Source organism: Nannobrachium achirus (assembly GCF_963921795.1).
Source record: "Nannobrachium achirus genome assembly, chromosome: 20".
NCBI lineage: Eukaryota > Metazoa > Chordata > Actinopteri > Myctophiformes > Myctophidae > Nannobrachium > Nannobrachium achirus.
The window spans coordinates 23,229,803-23,249,674 of NC_137827.1; the positions used below are offsets into that span (position 1 = coordinate 23,229,803).

The 19,872-nt window shown below is 42.1% G+C and overlaps 2 protein-coding genes across 2 annotated transcripts in view; both read left to right on the forward strand.

The window, feature by feature from the left end:
• The window catches only part of lrrc9 (leucine rich repeat containing 9), a gene marked incomplete at both ends in the record, with an annotated part of 30,450 nt that overhangs the window by 1,979 nt on the left and 8,599 nt on the right, over positions 1 to 19,872 (forward strand). Inside the window, 23 exons of the mRNA XM_080750916.1 lie at positions 9 to 79; positions 648 to 830; positions 1,381 to 1,536; positions 1,655 to 1,836; positions 2,894 to 3,025; positions 3,128 to 3,307; positions 3,410 to 3,527; positions 3,677 to 3,812; positions 4,281 to 4,418; positions 9,125 to 9,252; positions 9,498 to 9,683; positions 10,639 to 10,758; positions 11,554 to 11,745; positions 11,936 to 12,061; positions 12,539 to 12,679; positions 12,978 to 13,155; positions 16,159 to 16,379; positions 16,594 to 16,716; positions 16,823 to 16,953; positions 17,269 to 17,377; positions 17,510 to 17,649; positions 18,289 to 18,425; positions 19,566 to 19,783. Of these exons, the coding sequence (XP_080607042.1) occupies positions 9 to 79; positions 648 to 830; positions 1,381 to 1,536; positions 1,655 to 1,836; positions 2,894 to 3,025; positions 3,128 to 3,307; positions 3,410 to 3,527; positions 3,677 to 3,812; positions 4,281 to 4,418; positions 9,125 to 9,252; positions 9,498 to 9,683; positions 10,639 to 10,758; positions 11,554 to 11,745; positions 11,936 to 12,061; positions 12,539 to 12,679; positions 12,978 to 13,155; positions 16,159 to 16,379; positions 16,594 to 16,716; positions 16,823 to 16,953; positions 17,269 to 17,377; positions 17,510 to 17,649; positions 18,289 to 18,425; positions 19,566 to 19,783 (3,446 nt within the window). The remainder of the gene's footprint in view (positions 1 to 8; positions 80 to 647; positions 831 to 1,380; positions 1,537 to 1,654; positions 1,837 to 2,893; positions 3,026 to 3,127; positions 3,308 to 3,409; positions 3,528 to 3,676; positions 3,813 to 4,280; positions 4,419 to 9,124; positions 9,253 to 9,497; positions 9,684 to 10,638; positions 10,759 to 11,553; positions 11,746 to 11,935; positions 12,062 to 12,538; positions 12,680 to 12,977; positions 13,156 to 16,158; positions 16,380 to 16,593; positions 16,717 to 16,822; positions 16,954 to 17,268; positions 17,378 to 17,509; positions 17,650 to 18,288; positions 18,426 to 19,565; positions 19,784 to 19,872) is intronic.
• On the forward strand, positions 5,712 to 6,386 carry LOC308305448 (signal peptidase complex subunit 2-like; the record flags this gene model as incomplete). The annotated part of the gene is made up of 1 exon (XM_080750245.1): positions 5,712 to 6,386. The coding sequence occupies one exon, from the start codon at positions 5,712 to 5,714 to the stop codon at positions 6,384 to 6,386; it is 675 nt and encodes a 224-aa protein (XP_080606371.1).

The window sequence follows — 19,872 nt, forward strand, 5'->3', positions numbered from 1 at the left end:
TTCCCAAGGCCATAACCTTGATCTGAATAAGAACCTTCAACATCTTAATCTTTCTGGGAACAATATCAGCTCATTTAAGGTAAGGCATTCAATATTTAGACAACATACCATTGTTGAATTTTAAAAGATAGATAAGAAGTTATTGAAGTTTTTTTGAAATACATGTGTGTGATGTGATTATTTCCTTGATAAGAGTTAATACACCAAATTCCATCCTGCAACCCAGGCTTTGCCTTACAGGATCTCATTGGTTGACATATTGTTTTTGTTTTGTTTTTAGTTTTTTTACATTATGACATTACATTTCTCCTCTAGCTTCTGTGTGTTTATTATTAAGAGAAGGAAGAAGGGGCAGAATAGTTTTTACTTGTTGAGCCTGTGTTTATGATTTGAGACATTTTGTTCAAAACAGGCCACTCCTGTAAACTTTGGAAGCCAATTATAGCCAATCAGGGAGGAATATGAAAAATCGGACAAAACCGACTTGACCACATGATAGACATAATGTGTACCGATTGGCATGATGTACATGCCTTCGAGTTCGGCACGGAGGAGACAAAAAGCCTTGTTTTCATATGGAAAACAATGTGGGAGAGAAAACCCTGTTACTAAAAGGCTGTCTGTGTGTTCGGTCATTGGTGTAACAGGAGATGACCCTGCTGGCCAAATTGCCCCGTCTCAGAGAACTGGAACTGAAGGACCCCCAGTCGAGCCCCAACCCGGTGTGTCTGCTCTGTAACTATGCAACCCATGTCCTTTATCACATGCCTGGCCTCCAGCGACTTGACACCTATGATGTCTCAAGCAAACAAGTGAAGGAAGCAGCTGAGGTGAGTGTTCAGTACTTTTCCTAAATGTTCTGCTTCATTCATTCGTGTCCCGCACAGCCATTGTCATAATATAAACCTATCATTGCACCATGCAAAACTTTTAAGCAGAAATACAAGTGTTTTATCAATTAAATGGAAATCATGTGAGATCAGTCCATCGCCGTGATTAGAATAATTTACACATACCACAATCATAGCACACATACGGTATACTGTATACAAAGTGTGAAAACTCTCCAGAGCCGAAAGAGAGAAATGTGACGACTACACCTACTTCTCAGCCCTTCTATTGTTGTTGATGGGCAGCCATACAGCTGAATGGGTAGAGATGCCGCCTGGGAAAGATAAGATCCCAGGTTCACGTCCTTTGCCTGGTTGAAGCATCCCTGAGCAAGACACTTAACCCCTAACTGCTCTGTGGGCTGCCCCTGTTGTGCCCACTGCTCCTAATACTTATTTGTTGTTTACAGACTGAAATAGTTGCGAGTTTGACCAGGAAGAAATTATTTTTTCATGGTAGCCTACATAAAAAATACCTTTTCCTTTCCAGGCTACAGTTATGAAGAAGATGATGTACTACAACATGCGTGTCCGCACTGCTCAGAGGAAACTGGCAGAGACCCAGGCCAGTCTTATGGAGCAGAAGAAGACTCTGTTAGAATTGCCCGAGGAGCGCGTCAGGGCCTTCAGTTATGCTCTCAAAAATGTATGTTGAATCCTAGAATTGAATGCACTTCATTTTTAGTGATGGTAATGGAGAATGAATGATGAAGTTTACAACTTTCTGTTCATAATAAACCTTTTTCATCTGTGTGTGCTCGTAGTTGGAGTGTGGCCTCTCAGAGATGCAGAACAGCTGCAGGAAGTCTGCCCAGACTGAGGATTCAGGAGACAGCAGTGACCTCCCTGCCAACATCAGCCATGATCCCACATCAGAGCATGAACTACACTGTAAAATAGAAGCACTGAGGGGGAGGCTCAAACACTGGTACAGGAAGTTGGAAGAGTGAGTTTATAAGTTTAATGCATCCATAAGCCAAAGTTACATTACATCGTTGCATTTTTCCATTAGTAAATAGAGTGCCAAGAAAAGCAATTAACTATAGGTTACAAACTTAATCCCGGTTATTTGCGTTTTACGAGTGAGATTGCTCTAAATCGGCTTGTTGAAAGCAAAGAATGACACTAGAATCAAGCTTATGTATAGGAAGTGATAGCCTCCCTTGAAGCTAAACAGAAAAACAGCAATAGCCACTGTGGGTAACGGTCTAACTCTGCTCAAAAAGACTAGAATGCAGGATTTTTGCAATGCTGCTAAATTCTCAGAAAGCTGTCAAGTGTTTGGGATCCAAGACACGAGATGCTCCTGTCCTAGTAGTGAACTGTTAAACCACTCAACAGTTGTTCAGACTGAGAGATACGTGCTCTGTGATATCTGCAAGAAGGAACATTTGAATAACGCACCAGGCCACGGCAGTCCCTTATATAGCACAATCCCTCCCCTCCAGAGATGGTGTAAAGCAGAGATACTCAAATAACTGAACCTGTGGGCCACATTACAAAAATGTCAAGGGGCCACGAGCCAGTTGATAAAATGACAACATTACTTGATAACTTCTCTTTTTTAATTGCTTTATTTCCACATAACGTATGAAAAGACAAGTGCAATGTGCTTTTTTATGGCTTGGCCTTCCATTTCTATTCTGTCAATGACACAATTTGTAATCCAAGTAATTTGCTACATTTGTCATTTATGACTTGGCCCACATTCAACACAAATGTTATTTTTTTTTTACAGAAAATGTATTTAAATAGTTATGGTTAGGAAAATAAAAATAAAAAAAAATCTACTTGATTACATTTTAGGTGAAAAATCTAACTAAAATCTTCCAGTAGAGCTCCCTCCACATTCGTGAATTGGTGGAACACACAATAATTCTTTAAGCTAAAATAACTCACTACTTCAGCTAGTCAAGAGAGTCAAAGAGGTTCACACTTTATACACATGAAATGAAACCTATTGTATGCATGTGAGAAGTAAGCTATTTTCTGTCTTTTTCCAGGATTGAAACCTGGAATACGTACAAATTGTCGCAGGCTACAAGCAGGAATGCGTTCATGGTCAACTGCTTGCTGATGGAACTGGAGACTGTGGGAAATGTTCGATTTGAAGAAGGCAGCAATACAGATGCTTGGTACTTTGTTGTCGCATTATCATTTTAACTAGGAAAACCATTGAAATTTAAATAACAGAACATTTTAATGTACTGACCCCATCCATTTGCTGTTTCCAATAGGTTTATGTCTTGTCATGACCTTGTACAATCACGTTTCTTGGCTGCAGACTACACACCTCATAGCATCACTGGTGTCAAGATCAACCGCATTATCCGCATCCACAATCGGGCTTTGATGCTTCGGTTTGAGGACAAACTTCATAGCCTCTTAGCCAGCGAAGAATCACCTGTGTTCTCACAGTAAGCAAAATTGGACGTTAATACCACTACTGCTACTACTACTACTACTACTACTACTATTAGTTAATGATCTGTAATATTATTTCTGTTGCATTCCTGAAGGAGTTATAAACGACGGCTGGACTTCTTGTTTTATGTGGCCGACCCTGAAAGAACCACTGAACGTAATGAAATGTTATACATTGCAGAAGAAGGCTTTCAAAATCCAGAACTGTATAAGGTACGGTACATACAAATCTGAACATGTTCAGTGTTAAATTAACACTCAGGATTTCAACCTTTAGTTTAAACATTTTTTTCTTATTGTCCCATAGGAGTTGCAGATGGTCATGATTTTGACCCTGAGTTTCTCTGTTGTCTTTTCACCAGGCCCTAGGCAGAGAGAGTGCTGTACCCTTATCCAACAGCCTGTTTGTGTCTGAACAGCCCAGGATTGAGTTTGCACAGCGCTATGCCAGCCAAGGCAACTCCAAGCAAAGCAAGGATGCCGTCCCTTTCAGATATGGTATGTGACTTTCTCATGCCTGTGACATGTTGTTGTGAGATTGTACTGTATTCTGCTATTTTATAAATTAATATAGTTGGCCCTCCATGAGGCCCTAAGTGTCTCCCATGCATTAACTAAGGAGAACAAGATGACACCAGGCAGTATTGTATGTCAAGTTCTAAAGTTTGTTACACACATAGAGAATATACAGTACTGGACACATGGCATGACCAGAAGATAATCAGACATCATACAAAAAACAGAATGTAGGAAGACAACAGGTGCATCTCATATCATTATGCAAATTCAGAGATGGCGATGGTCATGGTGTCAAATGTATCAGCATGTGCTTACGTAGATGAGAGTGAATCTACACATGTATTTATTTATTGGGTCAAGTAGATGGATGTCACACTTGAGTGAATCTGGTCAAGCAGATAAATGTCACACTTATTCTGCTTTTAATAACAAAACCTTTGTTTCCAGGTCAGACCATTGTTGCCAAAGTATTCTTTGGTAGATGCTTCCCTGTCCGGGAGGGAGACCCAGTGGACAGCAGTTGCTATCCCAAAGCCCACTCTGTGTATCGTAGTGTGCACACTGAACATGGAACTAACTCCGGAGGTACAGTACATTACACTCATTGAGTATTTTAGCCCTCATAATGCACTCATTCTCTATTTTAGCAAACTGATGACAGTTAGTTTAAGCTGTGTGTGTGACTAAGATTCAGGTCGTCTGGCCAAAGTAAATCTCATCCTCAATACCTGTCTTGATGCATTAGTTCCAGAATGTGAAGAATGCACATATGTACAGTATATATACACATTCGCATACATATACATTGTGCACACACTGACACACCTACATTTCTCTGGCCCACAATACAGTAGGTTGGATTAATTAATCCAAAGTGCTTTAAAGGGATATTTCACTTAAACAAAAACACAGTCTAATCAGGCTTTTATGAACACCCTGATCAGTTTTTAATTTGCTTGATTCACTATTTAGATATTTGATGTAAATGTTATCAGGCCCTCCTCCTCCAGGGCTTCTCCCCACACACACCCATTGTAACTTCAAACTCCAATAATATGTTTATTTCTGGTGACTCATACTACCCTCCTAATACGTGAGCAGGCAGTGTTTTTTCGATAACCTTTTTTTTATGTATTCTGGGAAAGTGTGGTTGCCGTGACGGGAGTCACACTTGCAAATGAATTCTGTCCTTGTCCCTTTTATGCCCATATATGGAGATCCTTGATGTCATCAATATTAAGCCCATATCTTGGAATGCCTATGGACATACTGTGTCAGTCTCATGTGGTCTATGACGTCAGTTTCCCCATTTAAGTCAATGGTGACAATTAATTCACAAATAAATTATATTAATAAATAAATACATTAGAAAGATGCAATTGGAAATTGCAAGTATGGTTGCCGTGGTCCCCTTTCAAGTCAATGGGGGAAATTAATTCACTAATATTTTAATGGTCAGATCTCTATGTCAGTCCATGTCCCTTTCATGCCCATATATGGAGATCCCTGATGTCATCAATTTTAAGCCCATATCTTGGAATGCCCATATATGGACATATACTGTGTCAATCTCATGTGGTCTATGATGTCAGACATGATGATGTCAGACATCAAATCCATATCTGGGTAAAGTTTATTTTGAATTAAAGTCAACGTAGAAAATTAATTCACGAATAAATGTTATATAAATTAAATATAATATAACGTATCTCTTAGCAAGACTCGATGAAGCTGATCAGTAAAAAAACATGGAAGATGGAAGATGGAATAAAGTCGGACAAGTAGCCTACTATAGTCTTGTTGCCCTGACCCCTGCACAAAGTGGCATTTAAGCAAGTACGGCAACAGTTTGTGTTGTTTGTGACATCAGACTTACATATGTCAGCCTTATATAAGGTGTTTAAGATCCATATAGATATCACTTCATCTGGTGCGGAGAACTGTAAGCTTAAGATGATGTTAGCAAGAAACCAAAAGCCTGGACCTCTGGAAAAAAGGAGAGTGGTGAAGGTTGATAAATGGGATGGAGCAGCTGTTAGGCGCGCACTCGATGATGCAGCAAAGGGGCTCATATTGGAGAAGTATTGTTATGTGGAGAACTTCAGTCTAATAGATGTCCAGCTGTTGATCTCTACCGTGGCATGTGTGTTTGCCATTTTTGCTCTGGCCTGGGATTACCTGTATCCCTACCCAGAATCCAAACCTGTGCTCGTCTTCTGCGTCATCTCATATTTTATAATGTGTGGGATCCAGATTCTGCACACAACATACAAAGAGAAAGACATCTTTATGGTGGCAGTCCAGGAAGGCCCAGTGGGGATGGACCATGTGTGGCAGCTCTCCTCCAAAATGAAAAGCTTTGATGACCAGTACACACTCACAGTGGGTTTCACGGATGGGAAAACCGGCTTGTACCACGAGGCAAGCTTCACCAAGTCTGTGTCTTCGTTCTTTGATGACAGCGGCAGATTAGTGATGGACCCGTTTGAGAAGTCAATTTCTGAACTCCATGATACACTGGCCACAGAAAAGAAATTCCACAAATCTCATTGAATCTAAGTCTGTCCTTGTTCCTCCTAAATATGGAGATGAGGGACAGTACTGATGTCATGGGTACTGCACTAGTTACAAGAGAAAGTACTGTTATTGAAGAAACAATGTGGGCTTGCTGTGATGTCATACTGACATCCACTTTCCCACCTGGATATTTGCTTTTCCATTGACTTCCAGTAAAAAAAGAAATATGTTTGAAAAAGTTGAAAGTATACAACATCCTGTCAGGAGACTGTGTCTGTCTGTTTGTCTGTGTACTATGTCCAGGAGATACCATAACTCTCCATAGTTGGTCAATCATAGATGAACTGCCAGCATACGTAGACTACACTAAGTATCCACTGACAACGGGTACCAGGCTACGATATACATTTTACAAATCTCTATCTGAGTGTGTCTATCTCTCCATAAGCCCAAATATGGAGATGACTGCTGTTGTCATAATACTGATTGACTGAGGTGCCTGCATTCAGTAGAGCACAGATCTTCATCAGGGAGTGTCGCCATTCTATGACATCAGTCATCTATGACATCAGTCATCTCTATATTTGGACTACGTTTAAGCCCAATCCGACCACCTTTCTTGCAAAATGTCCTTTTATGAGTCAATCCTTTCCTTATTACTAATAATTGACGCAGAGACCCGTGGGGTCCCGAATCAGCATGTGGAGGCTCTCACAACACACGGCCAATCCAACCAATATCCCATGAAAATGTGCAAAAAAACATTGCTGGACATTAGGACACGCAATGCCAAAAAACATGTGTGCAAAAGACTCTACGGATAGCTCAGATTTTTGTCTATGTTCTTAGCTGCTTCCCCTGCCGGTACTGTACTGGCAGGTTGTACAGTTGTACGAAACAATATTATTTTTTGTAGAACCGCAAAACCAACCAATATGCCCATAAAAGGGACAAGGACTGACAGATTCAAAGATCTCCATATATGGGCACAGATGTGATTTATGTCACACTGATACGCACAGACCTAGTCCTACTGATGCCATCAGGTATCACTCACATTCTGGAATCCCGGATCATAACCTCAAGTTGAAAGTAGGCACACCAGTCATGCTCTTTGGAACCTACAAGCAGGTCCCGCACTCTCAAGAGTGGCACCAGAATGGTGGTTATGCAAATGATGGACAAAGTTATTGTTTGAGAAATTGCAGTAGGCACAAACAGGGGTGAAACAATCTTCCTCACAATAATTCCTCACTATGACAGAGGTGATGAACTTCCCTTCACCTTCATTACTTCATTCTCCATACAGATCTTTGCCATTTCCCCCCTGAAACAACACACAAATGCTCCTAATTACTGCTTCACTGTTAATGTTCATACTACATACTGACATAGTGTTGTTCTGGATATCATTTCATTTTAGAACTATTTCCTTTCTTATTGCCAGACCCATGAAATGGGTAGGCCTACATAAGCAAATGTCTGTCGGTCCGGGTTTTCTATATAAAGGGTATATATGATGATGACATGATGATGACATGCCTACAAAAGGCATGATGTCATAAATGATGATGACAGAAGTAGTGAAAATTGGCAGAACCGGGGTCTGGCACAACCAGGTTGACCTGGTCTAGTTTGTTTATATGTTGCAACAAACACTTTCCTATATTATTACAACATGACGATAAACCATGACATCTAACAATAAATGCTATCTCATTTCCATCAACAACTGCCCATATACATTTATACCCGTCCGCATCATTCATACTCATTGCTCAAACCAACACCTTACTCACTACATGTACACAACCACGCAGTACAACGTAACTTTTCAAGCCGCATAGCTAGATGTGAGGGCAGCAAACTTCGAGTTTCATTAAACATCCCGTGAAGCTTGGCCAATGAGCCATGTGTGGGACATACCGGTACAGTACATACAGTACATAGACAAAGCCAGATGTAGGAGCGGTTAGAACCGCTCAGAAAGCAGTGACATCCTTGCTGACATCAACCATGATCCCACATCAGAGCATGAATTACTCTGTAAGATGGAAGCACTGAGGCAGAGGCTCAAAAACTGGGGAAGGAAGTTGGTAGAGATTGAAACCCGAAAAAGAGAAAGAGGAGCAGTCATCAGCAAGTCGTTCAAAACACTTGTGTATCGGTTGCACGGTTCTGGCAGCATTGAACTTTTAACAAGGAAACCAGCACTCACTAACAGATACGATTCTTCTTTGTTTATTTAAGGGTTCTCACCCTGCTGGGAGTGAACCCTTAAATAAACAAAGAATCTTATCTAGTGAGTGCTGGTTTTCTTTGTTAAGAGATTGAAACCCAGCATAAAGCCCACATTGCCACACGCTACAAGTAAGAATATGTTATTATGGTCAACTAACTGTCTGTTGATGGAGCTGGAGACTGTGGGAAATGGAAAATGAAGGCTGGACTACAGACGCTTGGTTTACATCCTGACATGACCCTCTGCAATCCCAGAGACAATTCCAGTTTACGGTTTAAATCTGTTGCCTCACCAATAAGCAGCAAAGCTACAGGTAACTCAATTGGAACTGGATACGCGTACACCACTTTCAGGAAACCAGGAATATGCACAGAGCCTATATGGAATATTACGTCATAGATATGTCATAGATGACTGATGTCACAGACTGCCCACATGAAGACAGAGATTCAGTCTGGAAGCCATTCCCTTACTAGACCCTGTCTTGTTTCCCCACCCATGTGATGTGATCGTTTTTTCTTCGATTTTCCAGAGAGATCCTGCTCCTCGCAAGTGCACAATGGCTCGACGGCCTCCATGTTCAGACAAAGCCAGTGGTTCATGTTTGACCATGAGTTGGTCTTACCAGAGTACATCATTGACTTTGAGTATATTACCCAGGTAATGTATTTGAATCACCACTTTTTACAGCATGTCTGTCTGTTTGTCTGTCTGTGTCTGCTTGTCTGTCTGTCTGTCTGTCTGTCTGTCTGTCTGTCTGTCTGTCTGTCCAGAGCTAATCTCCACTAGGACCCACTAATTTATTTGTATATTTTATCATCACCTTATAATAATAAACTAATTAAGTTTAGCATTTGTGTTTTGTGTTTTTAACCCTTTTGATGTTGTATGTCCTGTGTTACTAGCACCAATCTCACCCTGCTGCCCCTAGCCCTGGCATTAGCACAGATCACACAGCTCCCAATGACATTTCTCTGGACGACGAGGCCCTCAGAATGGACCCTGTGCTCAAACCACGGCCCAAGATGTTGAGCCTGGATGAGAAGGTTCTCCTCAACGTGGCCAGAGCCAATGTTCTCAGCCAGATCACTGTAAGGATCCATTATTTTATTTTAGCCTTTATGTGACAAGAACAGTGCAGAGCAAATAGGAAACATGGAGAGAGAGTAGGGGATTGAAATACAGCAAATGGTTTGTCCAGCCGGGAATCAAACCAGTGACTTTCTGTCAGCCATATTAGAGCCTATCAATATGTGCCCGGCCCCTAACCCATCAGGTTGTCCCAGATATAGGCTTTTAAATGTGAGTCATATTCATGCCAAGTCCCTATAAGTCAGGGAATCTGAGGGCTATCCCATGTATCCCAAATGTATCCTTTCATATGCTGGATGTGGTACTGCTTTATAAGACAATTTACTGCACCTGATAAACACTGCACTTCACTGCACTGCACTGCACTGCACTGTGGGGCTATTTGGTACATTTAGGTGCCGGCTACACGTAGCTGGATATTTCTGAAGCTAGACATTTGCTAGACATTTTTTTGTGCAGTTGGGGCTTGCAGCCACATGAAGCTAGATATTTTGGCCGCGAAGCTGGATATTTTTTAAACCGGATAAATAAGTGGAGACATTGAAAAATATACAATTCACTGGATCTGTGTAGACATGGAACCCGGATATCTCTGAAGACTTTACTGTGTGTGTGCTTGTCCCCCTAGTGGAGGTCTAGGGACTCAGATTATTTTAGACCTAGATATCTTTGTCGTGTGGACCTAGATATATTTCTATGTGGATATCTGAAAAACCGGGATATATAATGAAATACCCAACTCCGTCTTGCCTAGGCCTTAAATTGGTTGTTTCTTGACCCCATCTGACCACAACCAGTCAATCCAGTTTCAAATTGACAGAGCAGTACAAGTTAACTGCAATAACAACTAGTGTTTCCAATCATTTTACCTCGCATCAGGCACATACGCCTGTGACTCCAAAACATTTGAGAAACAATACCAAGTTGACGAAAATATACATTTTGTATTTCTAGATACTGAATCTCCATGGCAACAGCCTGAATAAGCTCAAGGAGATCTCCTGTCTGCGGTCATTGCGGAGACTGACCATCAGCTTCAACGAGTTCACTCGCCTGGATGACATCTCACATATGGTGATACTGTGCATTAAGTGTGCAAAGACACTGAAGCTTGGGCTGTATTGCTACCTCAGAAGTCCAAACCTCGACCTCACTCCCACTGTACAGTGAAACAGTTCTCAAAACATAACAGGAGTATAAAGCACATAAACGAACAGGAGTGGATTCTGCCAATATATAAAGAAATGGGGAAAGTGAAATTGCTGTATTCATGTTATAATATTGTTATATTATACTTCGTGTTGTTCTCAGTGTCACAGAAATCGATAGGTCACTAATATCTGCGTAATGTGACCAGCAACAATGGCAGTAGCCGAAATAGGCAAAAGAGAAAAATACTAGCTACAAATTTGTGCATATATTGACAGAATCTGCTCTGTTTGCGTTTGTTTGTGTGCTTAAAAGTGTGAAACTTGTTTCGTCATACAGTTCCTAGAAGGAGCATTAGTAACAAAGGATAAAGATGACAATGTCAATATTTGGACTATATCTGTATATGATGCCCGGTCAACATTACAATCCAAGGTTCAACCAAAGTTAAACATATATAGCTTTAAATTACTTGCTCTATTTTCGTCTTATCCCTAAACTCTTTTGCCATTTTTTACTATTTTGAAAAACATTTTTAAAATATTTAAAATAGCTAACAACGTGTCATTGTACTGTAGATCTGCTATCTGATGTATTATAAAATGTTTTTCAAAATAGTAAAAAAAGCAAAGAAGTTTAGGCATGGACGAAAATATCGCTCTTAGTCTACCTTCTGTAAATTGCACAGAACATTTACATGTCTTGTCATCCCCCCCCCAGCCCAACCTGGAGTTTGTGGATGCAAGCCATAACCACTTAGTGACCCTGGAAGGGCTGAGAGGCTTGGGACAGCTCAAACAACTCGACTTGCGCTGGAACAAGCTGACAAAGGCCCGGAAGGAGACGGCTGTGCTCAGAAAACATGTCCCCTCGCTGCTGAAACTGGACACCCGGTACAACCCCTGGCACAGGGTGAATATACTACTGTGACAGGAAGTTGTATCAAATGACATGCATATGAATGCGAGGGTCGAAGTTAAGCGATATTCACTGCTCGTACTCATCATATTATTAATGCGTTTTTGCATTATTCATGATTTGCGGCAGACTGTAATTGGTGTGTGTGCAGGGGGTTGCAATAAAGCTGTGTTGCTTCTTCCAGCCGGAGATGGTCAGAATGACCATACTGGGTCGTGTCATGGGCCTCACACACCTGGATGATGTTTTGGTGACAGAGGACAAGGCTGCTGCTGCTATTCAGAGGGCTGCTAGCTCCAGAATTAACCAGGTTACTAACTATTTCCTAATGAATATTACAGTACATGTAACGTGGTTGTTTGGATGTTGTGAGGCACAGTTCAGGTAGGCATGGTAGGCAGACATTGCTAGCTTACTAGCCCCCCCCCCCTCCCCTTTCATTCACTAACAAGTTAATTTATACAAGTCAGTCTCTACATTCAACCTCACTTCATTCTCATTTGTTATCTCACACATGCCCTCATTCCCTCAATGCAACTCAGGCGGTCCTTTTAAGCAGTCCTCTGTTCACTTCGTGTTCAAATTCCCTCCACCTCCCGGCCTCCTTCCTGTGGCATTTAACTTCATTCTGTGGAGCAGAGTCACACCGCCAAACTGAATGCAATATCATTTCAATAAATGGTAAATGGTTAATGCTGGGCTGAAGTGTCTAACTGAACTGTGCAAAAGCAATGAGAGTCACAAAATAAAATTAACTTCAAATTGACCTTTTTCACTCTGACATCAGGCTGCTCTGCTAGCTCATTGCCGTACAGACAGCGAGCGCCCTCGCAGCCTCAGCCTGCTTTCAGCAGCCCAGCTCCTATGTCAACTTAGCCCATCACCCTGGGACCTCAACCGAGACCCAGAACCAGGCTGGACTGCAAAGGTAGCTATGCTCATTATAAGAACCTATGTGGATAACTGTAAGAAAAGGGTCATCAGCAAAGTAGTGACAATCATAATGAACTCTCTCTCTAAATTATATAAATCTTTGCGTGCGTCCGTATCTGTCCTTTGTGTGTCATCAAGATTGAAAAAGCTTTGTGGCATCCATAGCTAAATCCATCAACAAGTCTGAAAATGTTAAAGCCTATATGTCAGTCGTTCCATTTCCCAAGGTCATTTTGTATTGAATTACTTAATTCTTATTTTTTTTTTATGTATTAACTTTGACGAATGATCAGATCACAGCCCTGAACCTTGACAGCCAAGGAATCTCCAGGCTGTCCAACCTGGATAAGCTGATCAACCTGCGTTGGGCCTCTTTTAATGACAATGATATTTCTAAACTGGAGGGACTGGACAACTGCCTGCATCTGGAGGAGCTTTCGCTAGATGACAACTGTATCACCAGCATGGACGGTCAGTCAACACTATACCCTCACACAGTCCATAATGATCAATTGTATTTGAATATTTTAATCATTTGAGGACATGACATGCAGTAAAGTGCCTCGGGTTGGATTTGATATTTAACCCCCCTTAAGCTGTGGGGAAATAACTTTCTACGACATACGGTTCAACTTTTCACATTTGTTGCGTCCTTCATCTATAGTCAGAAGTGAAAGTGTTTTATAGGTGCGTGATAGAGGCCTCTCAACATGCAGTTGGGTTGAATGTACGTTGAGCCATGATATATGATGTTTTTTTTAAGAAGAGGGAAAAATCTATAATGTCCCCCCTAAGGCCTGATGCCTCAACCCTCATGGACTTAACCGACTTAATCGAGTGTGTGAGAGACATACAGTATCACGTTACCTTGCATGACTTCATGCCGTGCCATGTTGCCCATTCTTCTCTGTGCCATTCTCATGCACTTGATTTAAGTATAGTCCAAATATGCTGATTTATTTTCCTAAAAAAAAGGTGGTGCCATAGTTTTGTACTTTTTCTGTTGTATGTGTCTATGGAGTTGACATTACTCTACCCCCAGGTGTGGTTATAATGTGCAGATTTGTCCTCCCTGTGTATTTTTGGTTACTTCCTGAAAGCTGAAAGACTGGGCCTCAAAAGGCCCAGTCAAAAAACACAGATTAAATGACATCATATAATCATCCCCTCCCCTTTTACCATACACCCAAAACTGTGGGTGTGGCGGCTACCCTCAGCTGGGCCACCAGACAACCAGGCATACACATTTGGTGCCAAACACGAGTTTCCCGAGTTTTGGTCGTATATCCATATATGGAGATTCAACATTCAATGCGTAACCATGGCAATCTGCCCGTATGACGTGAGAGCAATTGAGAGCCTTCGTTATCTATACATCTATACAATATCAAGAAGGCTCGAACGTGTCTTTCAGTCGGTCGGGGTAGGAAGTCTGATTATCTGCGCTACTGGGCGTATGTATTTCCGGTCTCCAATACAGTTCTGATCCAGTTGTCTGGACCCGGAATGGTCTGAGAAATTCTTATGTAGGCCAGAGTGCCCAGGGTAACTGTGGGCCCACAATCATTACCGGTACACCGATCTGTATGTTTGAAGCTTCCGTCTGCCATTTCTGACGCACCTGAAGGTTGGGTAGGTACTGTAGTACCTCAGAAAATGTTTCCAGAAGTGATCTGTGAGTAGTTGGCTGTGTCTCCATCTTCTTCTACCCAGCATGTCTGACTCATCATACTTTACTTGCGGTAGTAATATATAGTAGGCAAATGGCTTTGGGTCAAATGTCTTGGCTCATAGGAGGTGATGAGCTCTCTCCTTGAGTTGGTCATGCCATTCCGGTGAGACCAAGATTAGTCTGCTATATCCATATTTGGAATCCCAACAGGTCAGCCATGCCCGAATATGGAGTCCTTGTTATCAGATGTATCAGCCAGGCTCCATATATGGAGTTCTTTGTTAGTTGTACCCACATATGGTGTTCCATGATGATGTCAGTGTGGAAACAGCTCCCTGTGATCACAGCAGCAGATGCTGCTTGCTTGCACAGCTGCAGCCCCTCAGCCTAAATTCTGCGCTGAAGTAAATATGCTTCACCAGCCAACACACACGAAGAAGAGGTTGAATTAACAGAAACTAGCGCTCGCAGGTTTGGGTATCTGTTGGGAATTGATTACATGAAACCGGCACCTGTGCATGCAGTCTCAATGTGTAAACAAATAATTGGTCTATTGCAAAACCACACATGTTGTTTATAGACTGGAGTGGCCCTGTGGTTGTTTGTATGTAGGACAAACAGCACGTTACTGTGTAACACAATATATGTGTGTAAGCTACTGCTGACAATTAGTGGCGTAAATGGGATATATTTAGGGAAGGTACCCGATACCGCTATTCCACTTGGTATCGGTATTGACTATTTTCACACAGCGGCCATTTTGCTCTCACGTCATATTTGTGTGTTGGGAAGAAATGGCACCCTGGGCGGCACTTTAAGCATGACTTTAGTGCAAAATGGCCACTGTATGAATATGGTGAATTGACTAGTTAAAGAGGAACCGCCATACTCAGTGAGCTATTTTAGGACTCAAGTGCCACATAGAAATCAGACAAGCGGGAAGATCAACTGTTATCTCCAATTCTGATTGGAAATGACAAATGTGGTAATGTCCTCAGTGCAATATCTCAATGAAAAGTCAGTAGCTTAACCACGTATAACCTGGTGAACTTCTTTCTTTCTTTCTTTCTTTCTTTCTTTTTGAGCGGTGGTCACAACGCTCCTATACGTGGCCGTGTGTGTGGGTCTGTCTGTCTGTCTGTCTGTCTGTCTGTCTGTCTGTCTGCGTGTCTGTCTGTCTGTCTGTAGCCTGCAGTAACCTTTTCTGACCACACATGTTAAGGGAGGGGCGCTGTTGTTCAGGCCAGGCCAGACCAGGCACACACACACACACACACACACGCACACACACACACACACACACACACACACACACACACACACACACACACACGGGGGAAGGGGGGGGAACCACCGCTCAGTTCACACGGGTGTGATTTTTTGGAGCTGTGTGGAACACAAGCTACCCTATACGTGGCCGTGTGTGTAGGTGGGTGGGTGGGTGGGTCTGTGGGTCTGTATGTAGCCTGTATGTAGTAACCCTGGGTGACCAGAGAGGTGCTGTTGAGTCTAGCCTGCCCTGAGCATCAACTGCAATACACACACACACACACACACACACACACACACACACACACACACACACAGCTCCACTTCGAACAGAGGTTCGATTTTTTATTTTGTGGTGGAAACACGCAAGAGGTGAAATTATTGTACTTAAAGCCTCCTCAATGATGTGACAACAATAAAAAAATAGAAACAACAACGTGGCAAATTATCTTTTTCAGCATTTATAAACAACTTGTTGAGAGAAAATGCAAAACCGCAGCATGAAGTAATTCTTTCCATCTGGGCTCCCACAGGGCTTTCAAAATTGGGTCACCTGTCTAAACTCAGTCTGAATGGCAACCAGCTGTCCTGTCTAGAAGCCTCTGTCCTGGGCCAGCTGCCCTACCTGCACTTCTTGTCCGTGGAGAATAATTGCATCGGTTCCATGTCTGGCATCCAGAGGGCCCGCTCCATCTTTGAGCTTTACATCGGCAACAACCGCATCTGGACAACACGAGACATCTTCCATTTGAAGGTGATGAGCATCTCATCGAATAATCTTTAACCACCTAATAACCGCCTATAATGACATGCCCAAAATAGGGACTATAGGTTGAATGTGGTTAAAAGATAAGCTCACTGCATCGGTAAAACGTCATGGCATAGAAACATGGAGATAAATGACACAGTATCTTTATTTTTTCTTTCTGGTCGACAATGTGAAGATTTACCTTTTTCTTTTTCTTCAGGCACTGACGAACCTTGTGATTCTCAATCTTTATGGGAACCCTTTAGTGGAGAAACTGGAAAGTTACCGGATATATGTGGTATTCCAACTGCCCTCCCTAAAAGCCCTGGATGGGATTGCGGTGGTACTGTACATCAATAACCCTGTCCTCGTACAATCGGATTGATCAAATTGTAGTAATTCTTTCCTGACTGTGACGAGACTTGATGAAGTCGTTGTGTTCTCTATAGGAAGTCACTGAGAGCGAGAACGCAAAGGATGTGTTTGGGGGGCGGCTGACTCCAGACATGGTGGCAGAGAAGCTGGGCCACTCAAACTACTCAGATGTTACTGACCTCAACTTACAGTCCTACTCCATTAGGTAATGCATCAGTCCAGATGATAAGTCAACGTTTGATAGTGTCAATAATTAAATAATAATAAGTATGTTATTTAGATAGATGACAGGTGTGATGTTTATGTGTTAAACACTAATTCTTCGACCACTTACCAGTTGACAAAGGTTCATGGCGCTTACTCCAATCTGACACTTTGTTACTGTCTCTGGATTGGCGCGTCTGCTAAATTCCTACAGTGTACTGTACATTATAGTTAGGGCAAGGAGTTGCAGTTCCTTGTTCAGACTGAGAGTTTGAGACATGTAATGTCAAAGAAACTTGATCCTCTTGGTCTACAGGATGGTGGATCTGACTCCAGCCGAGCTGTTCCAAAGCCTGCACCATGTCAACTTAGAGCACAACAACCTCACCTCATTTTCGGGCCTGATCTACCTGCCCAACATCAAGGTTAGGATTAGATTAGGACAAATGCTATATCCATGTGCTACAGACGGATGAAGAGGCTGGACACATTAAGGATTCATTTATTATGGTTAATTATTGTTAATTTATGTTATTTACAACCTTACTTCCTTGCAGGTTCTCTGTCTGAATTATAATTCCATTGAGTCGATCCTACCCAGACAGCGGGTTCAGGCCCACCTGACAAACAGACAGATTTTATACCACAAAGTCAGCTCCAGTGGCTATGGTCAGCAAGGCTTTTCCAAGGGCAGCAGGTAACATGCCAGCTCTCTCGTTGTAAATTGAACTGATCTTCTCCTAATTGATTCTGCTTTTTGCAACAGAATACATTTGAGTATTGAAGTGAAGTTTCAATTTGAAACCACTTGGGGGCAGCACTGATCTATGATTGACTGGCTCTTTAATCTCTTCCAATGAAGTTCAGATTCCTTCTAGAATGTAGTTGTTAAGAAGCACACAGAATGAATGAATGTCTTAGTGAAATACACAGTAGAAAAGCTATTAAGTGCAAGGGCACTTCCAAGGTCAGTATCATGCTTATTGCTTAGATATCCTATTTCATGTTTCCCCTTCAGGATATTGATCTGTTATTTTTCCAAAAAATATATTGATGTGTAAAAGTTCCCATCCTTGTTGTTTGCTTTTTATTCCTGTACTCTTTTCGTATCATTACAAAATGGAACACACATTTGCCATTTTCCATTCAAGGAATAAATAGAACTGATAAACTGTCATGCTTTTGTGTGCTCTGAGTGTGATTGCCTTGAGTCAGCGTGTGTGGTGGTGCACCTGTGTGGTTTGACTGTTGTAAATTAGGCAGCAGGGAGAGAAGAGAAAGATTCATTCAACCAGAGAGGATTCAAAACCCTTCCATCCTGTGATCTGTGTTTAAGGGAAGCAGGCCCGGCGGACAGCTTGGAGCCGCTGATGGGCAGTCTGGAGGTGCTGCATTTGAGTCACAATGGCATCTCCAATATGGCCAATCTGCAGCTCAGCAGGCTCTCCAATCTTAAAGCACTCTTCCTTCAAGGTATGTATGGGTACTGTACCGGGGGCCTCGCTTACAAAGCCTGTGAAAGATGCAGTGTATAGGGCCTGTGAAAAGGAAAGTACAGAGAGCGCATTCTTCTTTAGACCCATGTGGGAGATGAGGTTTGAAGAAAAGAAATGGTGACTTTCTTTGCAAGGCGCTTTTGTTGGTGTTTGATTGTGTTTTACTTTAGTGGTGATTTGCCGTCATCATCCTTAATAGTGATTTGGTGATTTATCATCATCACTCAACCAACCCCATTTGACCTTTCATGTCTGGTCTTGCTCTTTTGCTTATAAACCTTTCAAAGATGTCCCTCTACACTTTTGTTGCCCCTTAACCAAAGGCTAATCAACACACGCTGTTATTTTTGTATTAGGCTTAACTAAAGAAGAAGATGCCACATAATAATAGGCTGAATAACACCACTGTGTTTGCTTTTTGTGGTGCTGCTGGTGGTAATCGCATATACCCCCCCCCCCCCCCCCCCAATAAATCTATAGAAACAATGGTAGCCATGGTTATCTGTGTGTGTGTGTGTGTGTGTGTGTGTGTGTGTGTGAGTGTGAGTGTGAGTGTGAGTGTGAGTGTGAGTGTGAGTGTGAGTGTGAGTGAGTGTGTGGGTGTGGGTGTGGGTGTGTTTCACCACAAAAATAAATGTGATTTTTTTTATTATCACAAGAACAATGGCTTCCATTATAACATTGCAACTTTTCAGGAATATAAAGCCTAGAGTTTCTATTAGCTTGGATTCCCCATCGATGATGACACTGACAGACGGGTTTCTGAATTGCCCACAGCCCACCTATGAGACACAGACACAGTCGAAAAGAATTGCGCTATTTTATCATGAACATTAGTGAGGACCAATTATATGAACATAGGTTGAAAAGTGGTGAAGTCGTCCTTCAATTAGATTTGTATTATTTTATTTATTTTTGATTGATGGTGAAACAATGAATTGATTGATAACACCTTTAGTTTTAGTTTAGTTTAGTTTATTAGCACATCATATAAAACATGTAACATTATATACATGGGAACAAAATACAGTGCGAGGAAAGGAAGAAGCCATCAGGCTTATTTGGAATCCTTCCCTTACCTTATCACAGTATTCCTCTTTGGCTGGTTTTCTCTCAGGTAATGAGATCAGCCAGGTGGAGGGTTTGGAGGGGCTGATGTGCCTAAGGGAACTGGTTCTGGATAGGAACCGCATCAAAGCCCTCAGCCAGAACTCCTTCGTATGTCAGACGGTCCTGGTGGAGTTGCACATGGCAGAGAACCGACTCCGGGAGCTCAACCACCTGGATCCCCTGGTGGAGCTCCGTCGCCTGTTCCTCGACATGAACAAGCTACAGGTAAGGTGGTCTTCAGGGACACTGGCCTCTCAGCCACAGGGCCTACATGTCGTCACTGTCGGGCAGAAACCTTGTATCTCCAAGTTACA